Source organism: Plectropomus leopardus, chromosome 6, assembly GCF_026936395.1.
Source record: "Plectropomus leopardus strain MGB_pleo_1.0 chromosome 6, ASM2693639v1, whole genome shotgun sequence".
NCBI lineage: Eukaryota > Metazoa > Chordata > Actinopteri > Perciformes > Serranidae > Plectropomus > Plectropomus leopardus.
The window spans coordinates 2,806,545-2,822,943 of record NC_142181.1 but is presented as its reverse complement, the minus strand read 5'-3'; the positions used below and the strand labels follow the sequence as shown (position 1 = coordinate 2,822,943).

At 40.6% G+C, this 16,399-nt stretch overlaps 1 protein-coding gene across 2 annotated transcripts in view; it reads right to left on the bottom strand.

The window, feature by feature from the left end:
- The window catches only part of tpst1 (tyrosylprotein sulfotransferase 1), a 60,522-nt gene that overhangs the window by 31,582 nt on the left and 12,541 nt on the right, over positions 1-16,399 (bottom strand). For both annotated transcript variants that reach the window (XM_042486346.2, XM_042486345.2), the window contains exon 2: positions 8,879-9,908. In XM_042486346.2, the coding sequence (XP_042342280.1) occupies positions 8,879-9,735 (857 nt within the window). In that variant the 5' untranslated portion in view covers positions 9,736-9,908. The remainder of the gene's footprint in view (positions 1-8,878; positions 9,909-16,399) is intronic.

Genomic DNA, 16,399 nt, shown 5'->3' with positions numbered 1-16,399 from the left:
TCCATCAAGACCCAGGAGGCTGCTAAGTGTTGACGTGGAACATAAACTGATAAAGACAAAGGCTGAGTATAGTGAACGCAGCTCAGCTTCAACGTTAGATGCTCACTGACACATGAATGGAAGATCTCCTCAGTGCACCAACACACACACACACACACACACACCATACAAGTGAATACACAAATGATTCATGGTTTAAAAATAAGTCATTTCCTTGTCAGTCATGTCAGAGCACTGCCACATCACAAAGGCTTGGGAAACAGATTTTCCAATTGAAAAAAATATATGCGTCATGCATAAACGTCTGGGATTTTTTAAAATAGCTGTAAACAGTTTTGCCAGTTGCGTATCCTATATGCAAACTGGCTGAGCCGGGGGATAATCTCTCCTGCCAACTAAACAAAACAGCCCTATTTGGAGGAAATGCGTTCCTTCCCATACTCGTACTAACCTGTACTAACCATAGCACAGATGATGAATCAATTATCCGATGGACATAAACTTACTCGTTCTGGAAGAGGAGATTGTCCTCTGAAATAAAACTGCTGAAACAATCGTTTGCTGCACGTAAATAGATCAAGTTGCCTTTGTTTTATACACCAACCATTCCCAGAAACAAAGCCTGCCACTTTCTTATTCAAAAGTTTGGCCGTCTGGTGCCATTTTACACAACTGAATACTTCTTATATTCAAGAGAAAGTAGGAAAAAAACAAAAAAACCTTTAAGGGTACTGGTATTTAGGGGTTGATTATCGGCCTGGCTGATTATTAGGGACGATATTTGGCATTTTGCCGATTATCTGTATCAGGGTATTATTTTAATGATTGGCAATGGCAAATAATAAATTAAAAAATATATTTTTTTAAATTTTTTAACTTAAATTTTCACTTGACTTGATGAAAACAGTTGCTGGGAACTTGCTGTATATGATGCAGAAAGTCTCAGTTTTGATTAAACATTTCACAAAGAAATTTAAGAAAATTGTTCTAAAATTATAAAAATTGACATAAAGATTTCATTTTTATTGTATTGTGTAGGATATCGGTTCCAAATATCGGTTATGGGTCTCATTTACTACCAATAATCAGCATCGGTAACGACCCTGGAAAACCAATATTGGTTGACCCCTACTGGTATCATTTTTTTTAACAATACATAACCAAAGAAGACCAAAATTAACATTAATCCAGATAAAAAGCTGTGTTGAGTTTAATCTACAGTACGGCCCACTTACAAGTCGAGTTGGCTCAAAGAAGCAAACAACAGTTACAACTTGTTAAGCTGAGGATAACCTTGAATTGGGAAAATTGCATTTATCTAAAGCACATTTTTAGTTATTAATATTAATTTGAGCCTTAATTGTGTTTGACTTTCATGTTGCTCCTGCATGTGTGGAGCTGTGCTATGAATGAAGGCCAGACGCAGATACTCAACAGCACAATAAAACAAGGCACACAATCCGGGTATATAAATATCCGTTTGTTTCCTGTCATCAATCTAAAATCATTTGCACCCACACTGCTGAACGAGCGATGCACACACATCTCTCCTCTTGGCTTTAAATGTGATGTGACAAAAAACCTTTCTACCCATCACATGACCACTTCCCTTCAGGCTGATGCTCCTAATGGCCTCCAGCTTGTCAATTATTCATTGCTGGGCCTCCTTTACCCAAGGTGGTGTTCTGTATCACCAACGGCTGATAAGAGTGAATTGGATAGAGACATCAAGATCACAAACTGGGAGGAGGGATGGCACGGCTCCCTGTTCTGGGGTAAGTAATGGAGTAAGTCGCTCAGCTAGGCAGGGCCTCCACTAAATCAAGGTCAGGTAATTGATGGTAATGCTAAGACAAGGTCCCGCTCTGGGGCCTGGATGCCCACTGATTGAGATTTTCACGTAGATAGAGACCTGGAGCTGTGGGATGCTGGGGAGCGAGGAGTGCTGGTGGTTGTAGCGGGCAAGAGGCATTATCTGCCAGGTGTCATGGGGGTTGACTTTAATGCACTGTGGGCAAAGTACTTGAGAGGAGGTGGGGCAAAATGTTTATGATGGTAAAAGGTAGTTGTGCTGCCCCGAAGGCTACTTGTGGCTGGCCTCCTCTTACATTAAATTGTATCAGGACCCATTTAAGGGAGAGGTAAGATTTTGGCCCAAAGCCTGGAATAGCAGACATGCAGACTGTGTGCTGAATAAAAACTACTACAGAACGCATACAGAGTGGAAATCTTAAAGCAGTGATACTCGACTCACGGCCCAAATCTGGCCGACCCCCGACATTCTCTAATTCACAGTAAAAATAAAGTGATTCACAATGAGAATTGTTGTTTGTACTTTTAGTGTACACGAGGAGCCAGAGTGCATAAAACAGCATCAAAGTAGAGTTTGTTTATCAAAAAAAGTGCCAGTGGAGGATCCACTCCACCCCTCCACAGAGGTCCCAGCTGAGTCCCCTATGTCCTAAAATCCTAAAAACGCCTGAAATGCAACAAACGTCCTCAAATCACAGAAATGTCCTAAAATCCTAAAAATGGAAAAAAAAATGCAAGAAACGTCCTAAAATGCTACAAATGCCTCAAAATCCTACAAATGTCCTAAAATCCTAGAAATGCGCTAAAATCCTAAAAACATCTTAAAATCCTAGAAACTAGCAGGATTTAGGATCAACTTTTATTGTAATTGTAGTTCATTTAATAATTTTGTATTTTACTAGTTTACAGTAGTTTAGAGGAGATTTCAAAATATATATCTAAAAATATTGTGATAATTTTTTAAAGCCATAACGCCCAGCCCTAATCCTCACTGACTGACAGGTGAGCCAACCAGAGCCAAATTAAGAATGGAGAGGTCACTGACAAATAAAGTGGCCACAAACATGGCTTGATGTGCAGAGAGATTTGACACAGCTGTATTGACTGTGGTAGGATAACTTGCAGGAAAATAAATGGGCATAATTTCTTCGATCAACGAGACATTATGGGTTAACTGAAAATGACACCAAAGTGACACGAATATGTCAGTCACTAGAACACGTCCGCATAAATAATAAAGTGGATGTGAATGGGCAATTTAGTTTGAACCAGAGGCCAGCAGTGTGACGCTGTGGCTTTGAATTATGTGAGTTCCTACAGTTTAAGGCAAATTAAATGTAAAACTTTTAAAGACTTTTTTAATGCCACTCAGGATGAAATTTAAGACCAATTTTTACAGCAACCAAAACTGGAAGAAAAAAAACATGAACCATGTACCAACTTTTTTTCAGTGAAGTTAGATCTGCTTAGAATTAGGAAACAAGTAGCATTTATTGGCAATTTTTATTATGGATTTTGTGTGTGTTATTCTGTATGTGGGATTATTCAACAGTTTTATTTCTCATTGTGAATAGTTTAAGAAGAGGGATTATTTTTGTTTTTTTCATTTAACAATAGATGTTACCAATTATTTTGAGATTTTACAAAATTATATAATCCTTTTTCCTATGGCTTAGCATTTTTCAGACTTTTGATAAATTGATTTAAGGCATTTTAATGCCATTTAAGGCCTTATTATTAGATTAATGAATTCAATGCCTTTTAAGACTTTTTAAGGATTTGCAGGATCCCTGGTCTACAGGTGCTGGTCAAACTAAACATTTGCAGATCAGAACAGAAGTAAATGGGCAAACAGAAAAACAAATCAAACAACAAATAGTTAAGTAAATCTTCTGTATAATTTTGTAGGAATTCAACCTCTTAAAGTGAAATTCAGAGGTTTGGAGCAACCACGAGAGATCAATCCGACCAGGAATCGGTTATGACCTGGAGATCAATGTTGCATCAGAAAGCCTTTTGGACTTTGTCTCTGACTGTTCCAGTTAACAGTGTTGTTTGTTGTGGACATGCAGGACAGAGCAGTGTCTCCGTACCTATCTGCAGCTCAGCTCAGAGGGCTCTGGTTAAGGCCCCCATTCATTAATATTTGATGGGAATCAATCTGTGGAGGGGTGACGTGTGCACTAAACGACCACAGATCTGCATCTGGATCCCAAAGAGCTCTTATCACCCTCGCTCCCGGCGGACGTTTAGTACACTTTTGGCCTCGTGTTTGTTTTTGGTGATGCATTCTATAGCTGTGCAAGGAAAAAAGTTCAACGCAATCCCTGTTTTAACCAAAGTCCATTTTCCAGTCTGGACACAGCTGCTGATGAAGAGTATTACGAGAGGCGAAGACATTGTTTTTCGGAGAAACTCAAGGGTCCTTGTCATTGAGCCGTAGCAGTCCATTGTTGAGGTAGCTAAAGAGCACTTGAGTCTCCATGGTGTCTTGGCTGACGCCCTCTTTAGATGAGCAGATTTTTAAGATGTACAGATTCACCAAACAGATGGTTGATCATGTATCTGACACACCGAAATAAGAGCTGTAGTGCTCTAAATTTGGGTCATCTTATTTTTACCAAGAAACCTTAACACAATAATGGAGATCCTGGTTTAAAACGTTGGTAATCTACTGATTTATCAATGAAATTTTCAATGGAGGCTGCAGTTCTTGAATTTGACACAACATGATCGGTCAGAGAAGCTAGAAAATTCTCAAGAGGTTAGCAACTGTGTCGAAACTGGGTAGCGTGTTTTAACCTACATTAAAAGCTCAAATGGCTCAATGTGCTTTAGGGCTGTGCGATATGACGAAATATATCGTCTGACGATAATAAAGTCTATCATTTCATATTGTGTTATATCGTTTATTTCTTTTACGTCATCTGATGACATTTGGCGTCCGTCCGTGTGCACGGCACCAAAACAAACAATCCTGGAATAACTGAAAAACTTGTTCTTATCGCAGCAGTGTATTCAACTTTATTTTATGACAGTTGCTACTTTATTTAACTTTATTCTAACTGTAGTTCATTCAACAGTTGTGTATTTTAGCGGTTAACATTAGTACATAGGACATTTTAAAATGGATGAGATATATACTAAAATATTGCAATATTATTTTAAAGCCATATCCCCCCTGCAATAGCTTGAACCTTAGATTCTGGATGTTTCGTTGACAGATTTACGAGCTCTTCTTTACGGACTGTGGGTTTCAGGGTTAACAAGGCCTTACCTCAACCACAATAACTTCTTTCAAGCTCATGTGTCAGCAAATACCAGCACTGCTGAAGAGTCCTTGAGAGAGAATCCCAGTGTTTTGACGTCACTGGAGACGGGCTTGTAAAAATAGCATTCGTCTATAAGGCTGAATCATTTATCCTTGTAGCTGTGTATTGAGGTTAAGTTTTATCAGGTCACAGATCTGATATCAGCTGAGTGTTTGCTTGATACTCGGGCTAGGCAATATGGAGAAAACCAAATATTCTTGATCATATACTTCAATATCTATATTGTGGTGATATTGTTCGGTTGACTATTGGTGCTTACAGAGAATATTCACACAATGAGATTTTTGATCAGTTATGATCAGTAATTTGGATATAATGACTAATTGGGTAAAGGTATATAATGCAACAGTCTGTTAAGTTCAGAGGCGTACACCACCTAACTGTAATGCAGACTTTAAACAAGAAAAAGACAAAACTCAAGATTTTCAAAATCTCATATCACAAAATGCAGTTAACAAAACCTGAGGCCGACTGCTCATCCTCCTCATCAGTGGTAGGAAAACTGGGTCCCATGGGCCGAATCCAACAAAAATATCTGATCAAAGTGGAAGTTTCCCTTTTACATTAGCATTATAAATTTTAATTTTTCCCCCACAAACCTAATAAAGATAAGATTGTTAATATAAGGCTCATGTAAAATAAATAAATTAAATAAATATTACAAATTGCAATCAATGCCCCCACATTAAGAGAAGCGCGCAAATTCAAAACTACTGATTAAAAAGCAAAATGCTCACACCAGAGAAGCTAATAACGAGAGAAAGGAATTGGGATTTTTGCTTAAAAAATGCTTAAACTGTTGATTAGTTGTCTAAATAGTAGCTGAATTATTTTATGTTGACCAACGAATTGATTAACCGGCTAATTATTGGTAAAGTGATGAACCTGTTCTGCCTATCTAGTTGTCAAAGCACTGTCACGCTACGGCATGAACAGAAAATCCGTAAAACCTGCGGAGGTGATTTAGCTGAGTTCATTTTTTGGTGAAGCACCACAGTACAAACATAAGCTGCTGTAACTCCATGAGTCCTCACCAACCCACGGTAAAAAAGGCATTCACCCTCAGATACAATTCTTAGACAAACTGTTTTAAAATGTCAGTCTCACTGAATGATCATTATATGGGCTTACAAAGTGCCTTAAAAACACTGGCCCCCAAATAAACACTGCAGAAAAACAACCATGACTGCACTTAACTGCTGACCCCTGGTGTACCCCGCAGCCTCCACGTTTCTCCTCATAGTGAAACAGATCAAAGTCACGCAACTCAGGAAGGAAAACAGAAGGAAGGAGAAACGAAATACGCAGCCAATTAGACTTTTTCAGCTGGAGGAAGGAAACCTACCCTCCCATTTCACTAAAGAGGAAGTGCGATGAGATCATAAAGAAGTGCATTTGGGACGGGAAAACTGCTCAGTGGATGCAAGGCCTTTCAGTAAAAGCCATGAGTGTTCTCATACGCAGACAATAACAAAACGTGGCCCGAATGTCTCTGGAGGATATAGAGTGTGTTCTGGTGCGACGTGGCAGGAAGAGAGTGGTAGCAAAGGGGGTGGGGGGGCAGATAGAGGCAAGGAATGGGGTTGCACCCCTTCAGGGGTTCCTCAATGACTTCCAGAGGCCAACCTCCCAAATCACTGAAACCAGGAAAGCAGGAAAACCTGCTTACATAGTGAAGTGCAGACATAATCTCATGTGTTCACTAATGACCAGGTTCCTCACTGTGCTCGGCCTTAGGATGTTTAATATCCAAATGAAACGTAATGATGGAAAGTCTGGAGGCTTTGTGAAAACATGGGAAGGATATATTCCAAGGCCATTGGTGCATGCTTATTTTTAAGGCCTGGCGAGTGAGATTTAATAGAGAGTGATATCTACGACCTGACACAGTACTTCTAAAATGTCATTTTTCTTCAGGTTAAGAGCAGATCTATACTTTCTCTCCCCTCCAGGCCAAGTACTTAGAAGCTAAGTAGACACGGGCATGTCCGAGCTCATTTCTATTGCACTGGGAATGTGATATATGGCAGGCCCCGGCTCACCACATGGAGCTTGTGAGGCTGGTGAAAATCACTTGTAACGACAGCAAATATTTAACCACCATTACATCAGCAACGAGCTATTCAATAAGTCTGCAGCTGCGGAGGAAGCATCTAGTAAAAATGAATCCTCTGTAAACATTGCTTTCTCATTATCAGCTTCAGCGGTGATACATTCGGTATCATGGAGATGACGGGCAGCTTCCTGAAACTGCATTCCAAGCAGGTCGAGTGTCCAAAAATGTCAAGGAACCTCTGACTAAAGAGAACGGAAAAAGAGAGCCAGCATGACACGGTGATGGATGGTGATTCAGCCTCTGGAAGAAACCACTTTGGAGCTGGAAGCACCTAAATGACCCCGATGCTTAGTTTAAACATACGCTGGTAAAGACAAGGGGCCACTGACCCCAATTTTACAAGGTCGTGAACTCAACCCTAATAATGTAATAAACAAAGAACAACAAGACAACAATGGAGCTTCTCCATTACAGTTTGAGGGAACTGCTTCTATTTTAAATCTACTCTTAAAAGGCATCATGGGGGCCAATGTTGTAATTACTCTTGAGTTGTGTCTGGACATAAAAACATGGACAAGTCTCTCCCAGAGCTAAAAACAGAACAGATCAAAGACAAAGTGACAATAGCCAGAGAGATGTCTTACTCCATGGCTACAATTAGCACAATTACAGTGTAAATAATGAAACGTTAAAGTTGAAGCAGACTCGACAGTGTCAGACTACAGATTCTATCTAATTAAAAAGAGCCAATGATGATCTTTCTGCTACAAACTATTTTTCCCGATAAGACTTAAATTATCACCAAAACTCAAAGCATGGTGACAGTCCACTGGCGTCCTTGCTGCATCTTATACTTTCAAAGTATGAGTTGGGGATGTCAATGGTTAACTGTTTAATCCTTTAACACCTGGATCGACATCAGCTACTGTCAGAAGTCTTAACTTAGCATTCAAACCTCTAAAACCTGAGAAAATTAGTTTGATTTCCTGAGGAAACAAACGTAATGAGCAAATTGGCAAGAAATGTCCTGCAAATTGCAAAAAAAAAAAAAGAAATTAAAAGTCGACAAGGACATTATCTGAAAATCAGCTGGGGGGGATTATTAGATATTTTAAAAACAACTCTTTTTATAACTCTCTTCATTAAATATCAAAATTATGTTACAGATAAAAGAAAAAAATATACATACATTTTTATCACTTTCTTGAGGTCATTTTCTTGTTTGTTTTTTTTTTAACTTTATTTTCAAGAAATGGTAACTTTTTACTAATTTCTTGCTATTATTTGGGCCATGCTTGCTGCCCTCTCCCCATGTTTTATATCGACACGTTATCAGTATTGGCCAATATTGGCTTTAAATAAAATATCAGATTTGGCCAACATGCTGATTTGTGCCTTTATGACAAATCGACATTTTTATGTTTATTTATAGCCAAATAAAAAGCGGAGAAATTTTCACCACAAAACAATCGAATTTCACCATCTCTAAATGGATAGCTCTTTGAAATGCAGGCCTCTTGTTTCACATCATTTTGCATTTTTTAAATTATAATTAATCACTTAGTTACCGGTCACTGAAACCGACATCCCGAGTATGCGTGCAGAACAAGACATCAGAGCTTAGGGTTTGGGCTGGGGAAGAGGAAAAGGGAATGTAGGAGCTGTCAGCATTACTTACTTGGAAAGAGAAACTCCTCCAGCTTTCCCAATGAGCTCCTCGTGGTGGAGGACAGCATCATTCCAAGGAACGTCAAGGAACTTCAGCAGCGTCTTCATCCACTTCTCAGGATGAAGGACCAACTGTTCGTAGTGCACAGGTAGGCATTTATCCGATGCCTCCAGGCACTGTGTGTACATGGTCTCTATGGCCCGATTCCACTTGGTCAGGCAGTCCCGGTAGCTGCTCAGGTCAAAGCCGGCGATAGTTACCTTCCGTGAGATCATGGAGTGGACCGAGGCCCGGCCATCGCGAATCATGAGTACAAACTTGGCACGGGGAAAGATTTTGGCCAGATAGGAAAGCGACTTCAAAGCAAAAGGGTCCTTGTTGCAGAGAAAGTTGGCGGGCTCTCCATGTTTGACGATGATTTCCAGCAGAAAGGCCTGCATGGCGGCGTCCAGCACCTCATCTGTCACACCGGCCTCGTCCAGGCGCATCTTCTCCCGCCCCGAGCGGCTCCACATCTGCTTCATGGCCAGGATACGAGGGATGACGCGAGTTTCTTCGCCACAGCGCACCTCGGGGTGGGCGTCCAGCATGGCTCGCATTAGCGTGGTCCCGCTGCGGGGCACTCCACCGATGAAGATGAGCGGCATGTCTTTGTTGTAAACAAAAGGCGTGCTGAGATTCTGGCCTGTCCGTAAGGTGGTCCTCATGCTGCCCCCCAAAGCTGACAGAGGCAAGATCCCGCCCGGCTGGCTTCGCTCTTCGATGCGATGGTGGCACTCCATGGCGTGGCGGCCCAGGTAGAAGACCGTGACCGAGCTGATGACCAAACAGGCCACCAACAAGTTCTGTTTCAGCTTGCCAATCATGTTGCAGGCCACAGACGGGAGAGGACAATATCACCACAGGGGCAATTTAGGGGGAGGGACGGGAAAAAGGAACTGAATCAAGGTCCCCACCCTTTATGGTTGTTTGCTGGGAACCGGGCATGGATCGAGCTCCCTGGTGCACAGCAGGCGTCGAGTCCCCAGCTCCATGAGGCCTGGACACAAAACACAAAAGAGACAATTAGGCTACACCTACATTACATTTTAAATTTAACATGCATCAGTATTGCTATGTTTCACTTTGGCATCCTCCATAATTCTGCGTTTTAGCAGCACTAAAACGGAGCTATTTGGAAATGCTGCTGTCCCCGTTTTATTTTGAAATCTCCAGTGTGGACAGGAAGGAGTTTGGAAATGCTGGCATGGACACCCCTGTTCACTTTCTGAGCTATGACGTGTCCTTCTCTGATTGGTCGTGCCCAATTCACCTGAGCCTCGACTATCCGTTGTTATTTAGAAGAATAATTCTTTATTGTCACGGGTACATTGTACAGGGAAATTGTTCTTTAAATTTACTTGCGGAGCAATGAGCAGCGGCGTGCCTGAACCTGAATGATCATGGGAAATGTGTTTTAAGGCACGTTAGTATGAATGGAGATTAAAGCTGCTGAAACACTCAAATGGACTGGGATCGTTTTTGTTTTTAGACTCCGTCTTAAAATGGAGTAATGTGGATGTAGCCGTAATTCTGATTATACAGCAGGGCAACATTCACCATGCAAAATTACCAACAAAACCTAATCAAAAGAACCATTTCATGTCCCAGATTTGAAAATAATTCATGTGACAGATGTCAGGCACCAGGACACTCCACTGTCATTATTGCAAACACATAAATCATCATTGGAGAATGAATTTACAGAAGAGAAATTTGTCAAGCAGAGTGATCGCCGCGCTCCCTTTATTTGACGGGCCTTTTGATCTCAGGCCAACATCACGGTGCAGTTTCACTTTGCAGAGAGCCTTGAATCACAAAGTTGACACAGAACTGCTTTAAACACGATTATGACAATGGAGTTGCCACCAGAAATACTAATGGACTCTGTCTCCCAGATGTTTTAAGGAGAGTGAGTGAAGAGAATTCAGTGCCCACTGAAAGATAAATGACTCTCCGCTGACAGGACACCAAGAAAGTAGAACAACAAATCTGTGCATTTAACCAAAAATAGCTTTTTGCTTTCATCCTGCCAGACATCACTCAGGCTTTAATTCTCAGGTAGCACATACATCATCTGTGACATTTAGCCTTCAGTCTCTAATTTTGGCATGCACACATTTTGTAGACAGGGCAATGTGTAGTTGCATGTAAAAAAACAAACACAGAGACACTTCCCGCACATAAATTCTACACACCGCAGTGGGCTGCCTGACAGCTTTTCCTCTGCTGCTGGACAGTAAAAGCTGTCTGCTTACTACAGCTTATTTGTTAAAGGGTTTTCTCGGTGCTGGCCCTGCAGCCACAGTCACCTTCCTGAACAAACGACCTGGCTGGGAAAGGAGGAGGTGCAGGGCGAGGGCATGCCTCAGCAGGTCAGTGCATGAGTGCCTCACTTACAAACCACATTCAGTCTGCTGGAAGTTTCTTATTAGGTTAACCTGGCCTGAAGAGAAAATGTTGGAAATAGTGGTGGGTAGTAAGTCAACTACAATTTTATTACCATTAACCTTTAACAATCAGCATTATCAGCAGCATCACTGACATAACTCATCTCTCATTCTGCCCTGTAACTCACACAAGTCATATCTACACCAAATCCAGAAGGTTGGAACAGTGGACTTATTATCTAGATTACTTGCAAGAGTAACCAAGATGGTGTGGGTGAGTGTTATTTTGTTTCTGTCCAGTCAAAAAGTGTGTTTTATGAGTTAACGAGGAAATTAAGCCTTGTCAGTCTTCTGTGACCATAGAAAGATGAATTCAAAAGGTGTTAAATTGTATTTCGTTGTTTAAGAAGGAAAATAGGTGTGAGAATATTACTTTCCTTAACATTTTAAGGGTTTCTATTGTGTATTTTATTTTAGTCTGAAAAGCCCAAAAAAAAAAAAACCGGAAGGTACGAAATGCTACATACTGCCCAAGCCTAATCTACACAGTCAGTCGAGATTTTCAATTAAAAGATCTAAGCAAGAACACACCTCAGACGCAATAGCACCTTGCCAAGAAATCCCAATGAATGAAATCAATATGTTGACCTGCATGTCAGTAGCCAGGCTCCAGTAAGGGTTTTGTGCCTTTTTCCTGTGTTAATAAGTGCTTCTCTATCTTAAAAAAGTCGTGCTTTGGAGTCAAAAAAATAGAAAAATATAGCAAAAAACAGTAGCAAAGATTTCAGGAGCCACTGGCTGCTGCATCTACATGCCCTGCTGTTGTCATAGCAACATTATATTCATTACACCAGTCAGTGTCAAGACCAGCAAAGTGCAGTTTCACCGTTTGTGTCACTGTTTGTGTGTGGCTTTTTATAGGACCCGTTTTTCATCTGGCCCCTGCAGACTAATAAAGTATAGCTTTAGTTATATGGTCCAGAATGAAATGTTTTAGCCTCACAAACCAGTAACCTGATTTACTTGCTGTCTGTTTGCACACGCTCCACGTCATGGTGAGCATGATGGTTAACAGGCTCTGTCAGCGTTGTTCTGCAGCAGTGCCACGGCAGGGACTCTCTCTGGCATCACCATGTGACAGGCTGCTGCTCGTCACAGCACAGCAATGAACCCAGTGCAGCAGACTCCCCCTACATGGTGTTTAGGGGGATGCGTATTCGTTTGGGCAGAGCAAAACAGAATGATGCAACACGCTGTCATCGCTTTTGTTCTAACTCATGAAGTTTTAATTAAGGACGCCGTTCCTTTACAGCAAAATACAGAACAGCTGACAGAATTTACTGTCCTGGGAGTGTGTGAGAGTCTGAAGATACACGGAGATCCCAGGGTCCTCAAACACAGCTATGTTTAGAAATGCTTTTCAGAGTAGTGTACATGTTTGGCAGGCAACGTCGACTGCTGACGAAGGCAGAAATCAACAATTTCCATCTGTGCCCAGCCCTGACAAAACCACATACTGGCTTAAATACTAGACTAGAAGACAGGAGTATGATACATGGAGATGAATAAAACATTGCTGACTCATCCTCAAAAGATGTGAAGACTGCAGGTTTGGATGGGGATGGTACCACAGGAAAAAATAAAATAAAATACAAAATATATATATTTATATATACACGTGTTTATATATATTTAAATAAAGGATCAACTACATCATCTACATGTCTAAATGCTATTCAAGAAGTTTTTACCACCCGACAAGATTACATGCTTGGATAATCACTGAGATCTTGTTGGATGAAATTGGCTACATTTATGCTGAATTTTGGCAAAAAAAAAACCCACAAAAAAAACTATTAGCTGCTGGCAGATCAATTGCAAAAATACTGGTTGGTATATATATATATATATGAAGGGATTTGGATCAGTATATTTTTTTAAATTAAATAAAATGCCACCGATCGATTGCTTTTACTCCAGAAAACAACACAGGTTAAAAAAAATAAAATTGCAATCTACCAAAGTATATATATTTGTTTAACCCTTTAAAACCTGAGCAAATTTATTGGATTTCTTTAAAGGCATTGGGAGAAGACAATGAGCAACTTAAGAAGAAATAACCCAAAATCTAACAAGAAAATTAAATGAAAATTAGCACAAAAATGGGAAAGGAAAAAAAGGCTGGACTGACTGGAGAGAAGTTCTTAAAAATTATAACAATTCTGTGACATAATTTTAAAATATGAAACTATACTTTTCTGGACATTTCCCCCATTATTAAAAAAAACCTAAAACAATTTCTAAAACTACTAATTTCTTACAATTTTCAGGACATTTTTAGCCAAGCTGCTCCACCCATATTTTAAAAAGAAATCAATTCAGAGTCCAAAGGTTTTAATATTTGTGAAAGACATCTGCACGCAGCTCAAGAAAACTGATGTCAATCCAAATTTCAAAAGGGTTAAACACTGTAAACGAGCATCACAACGACAGGAGTCAGGCTGCAGCCAAAGGCCGGGACCTGAGCTGCTGATGCCTTTTTGGGAATAAAGAACTGACCAAGGGGAAAATATCTAAATACATGTTGTGTTTAAGCAATAAAAAAAGCTCATGTGCTGAATATCATTGAATCAGTGCACGCTCGACAAGAATCCAACTGATTGACTGAAGTTTGTATATTCTGTATTGTGTTTGAATTCGGCTGCGACAGAGTGTGGGCCAATGCATCGCCCTGCCATCTGTTTCCCCTCTGACACCACGCTGCCATCTTCTTCTCAGTGGGTTACTTGTACCTAATGAGCCAAGTGGCTGTTACTGCTTTTAAGCAAACATCCTCCACCGTTACCTCGTAGTTACACAAGTGAGGAGCATTTCACAACACAACACTGCAGCTAATTCCTTGCATTAGCCTCCCTGTGAGAAGGAGCTCATGCAAGACTAAGCTGCAGATAAATGCTTCATGTGTTACCTCCGCGCTGATACTGAGGAATGTCAAAAATGTGTAAAGGCTGTAGAAAAGTTCTTACGGTGCAGCATCTGACGGTGTTTATTTATTTATTTTTCCTGTTGTGGGCTTTGTCTTTTCTCTCAGCCCACCCACGCGTTCTCACATCTCTGAGTCTTCTCCTTGGTGATTCAGCATTAAAGGGAGGGGGGACGTCACAAAGCATGCCAGGCTGCCAACACCTTTAGTCTATTAGTGGGAATAAAAGAGGGGTCTGCCAGTTCCCCAGGGCTGCTGCCACTGCCCTTAAAAGTCCACCCTTGGATAGGATGAGTGCAACTCAGGTATAAGTATACACTGTATGATTTTAGCCCGTTTTTGGACCTGATTTTTGAGCCACACAACTCATTTTAGAGTCGGGCCGAATTTCAGCGTTGTTTGGCTTGCAGTGTACTAGGGCATTAATGATTCATCAATCGGCATCCATATATAATCGATATACAATTTAATGAGCAACGCTCAAGCATCATCGACACAAACTGAAAACATCCATATCATCCTCTTTCATATGTGCCTTTAGTATGAGGGAAGCATTTTCTATATCAGTTTGTTTTCAGAGAAACTCAGGGTTAACAGACACAACACACGTCATATGTAAACAAAACCTGTACTCAGGAAACACATGCCGGACATCTCACTCTGCTAACTTCTCGTGACAGCAACATTAGCTGCTCAGTTTCAACCATGTTAGACTGAAAAAAACGTGCATGCAGGCTGAAATTCATCTGTGCTGTTTGTCGGGGGACGCAGTGACTTAAACCAGCGGTGAGTGAGAGAAAGCATAAATAAATATTCATTGGTTAAGTTCTGAGTAGAGGAAAAGTCTGCTAGCCTTTAAGCTTATTTATGCAATGCAAAATGCCATAGGCTTATGTTATGCTGAAGTTTTAGGAAAAAGATCCTGTGCTGAGTTTTAAATGAAAACATTTGTTTTCCAGAAAGCATTTTCAAACAGAAACCAGTTGCTTTTTTATTAATTATTTCCAATTGCTTATATGTTGTTTTTATCTTTTTTGGGCCAAAAGCACATCGTAGAGTGTTTGCCCAGCTTAAGTCTTACAAGAGATTTAAAACCATTGTTTCAAGGAAGACTTCAAAACAGCAGCTGCAAAGACTGATACAGGCAGACGAGCAACCAAAAGATGTATTATCTCATTAACAATCATCTATAATAATACGAGAATGGAAAGATTTTTGCATGAAATGACAGGAAGCAAAGCAGGTGAGTAACTGGTTCTGAGGAGGACAACACTAAAAGGTGAGATACAAGGTGGTGGATGGTGAGAAAGACGAAAACAAAAGAGTCATCTGTGTCACCACAAAACAGCAGAAACAGTCTAAAGGATAATAAAGAAGTACTGAAAGCAGTGATAAGCTCTTCATTTGTCAGTAATATTTCCGAGTCGCACTGGTGCTCCGTGGTCGCAAACACCTCACAGGCTCACACTACCGACACTACAAAAACTAACAGCTCTCAGGTTCATATTTTCATAGTATTTGCAGGTCATAGTTGTGCTCTATGGCCACAAAATGTGACTAAATGGTCAAAGCTCTGCTATGCGTGTCTGTGAGGGGCAGAGAGCTGTAGGAGAGAGCAAGAAAAACGAAATGCCGGTGACAAATAAAATATTGTGACAATTAATAGTCGATGTTCACTATCTAGTCATTTTATATATCCCATATGGAACAACATGCGATACCTCAAATATATCTGATATATCACCCGCCCCCAGATTAGGACACTGCACGTGTATCAGTATTATTTGGTGGATTTTTGTCTTGAATCTTTCCGCAAAGCATTATTGATAAACCTGCCAAAACATGGGAATAAAAACTAGAAATGGCCCTAAAGATTTGAGATGGAGTCCCTCCAGAGGTGGAGCATTATGAATGTCTGGCTGATAACAAACTGCGGTCGAGATTCAGAGCAGTGTCGTGTTACATCTTGCACCGGGGCTGAAATGTGTTTGTGTTAAATTAATTGAGGCTCTTCTCTCCTGTTACTGATATTGTATCCTCCTTGTAGGATATTTTTTTCCATTGATCTGTTAGGGGAAGCAGCGGAGGCTGAGGCTGCTCTCCACGGGGCGACGGTGA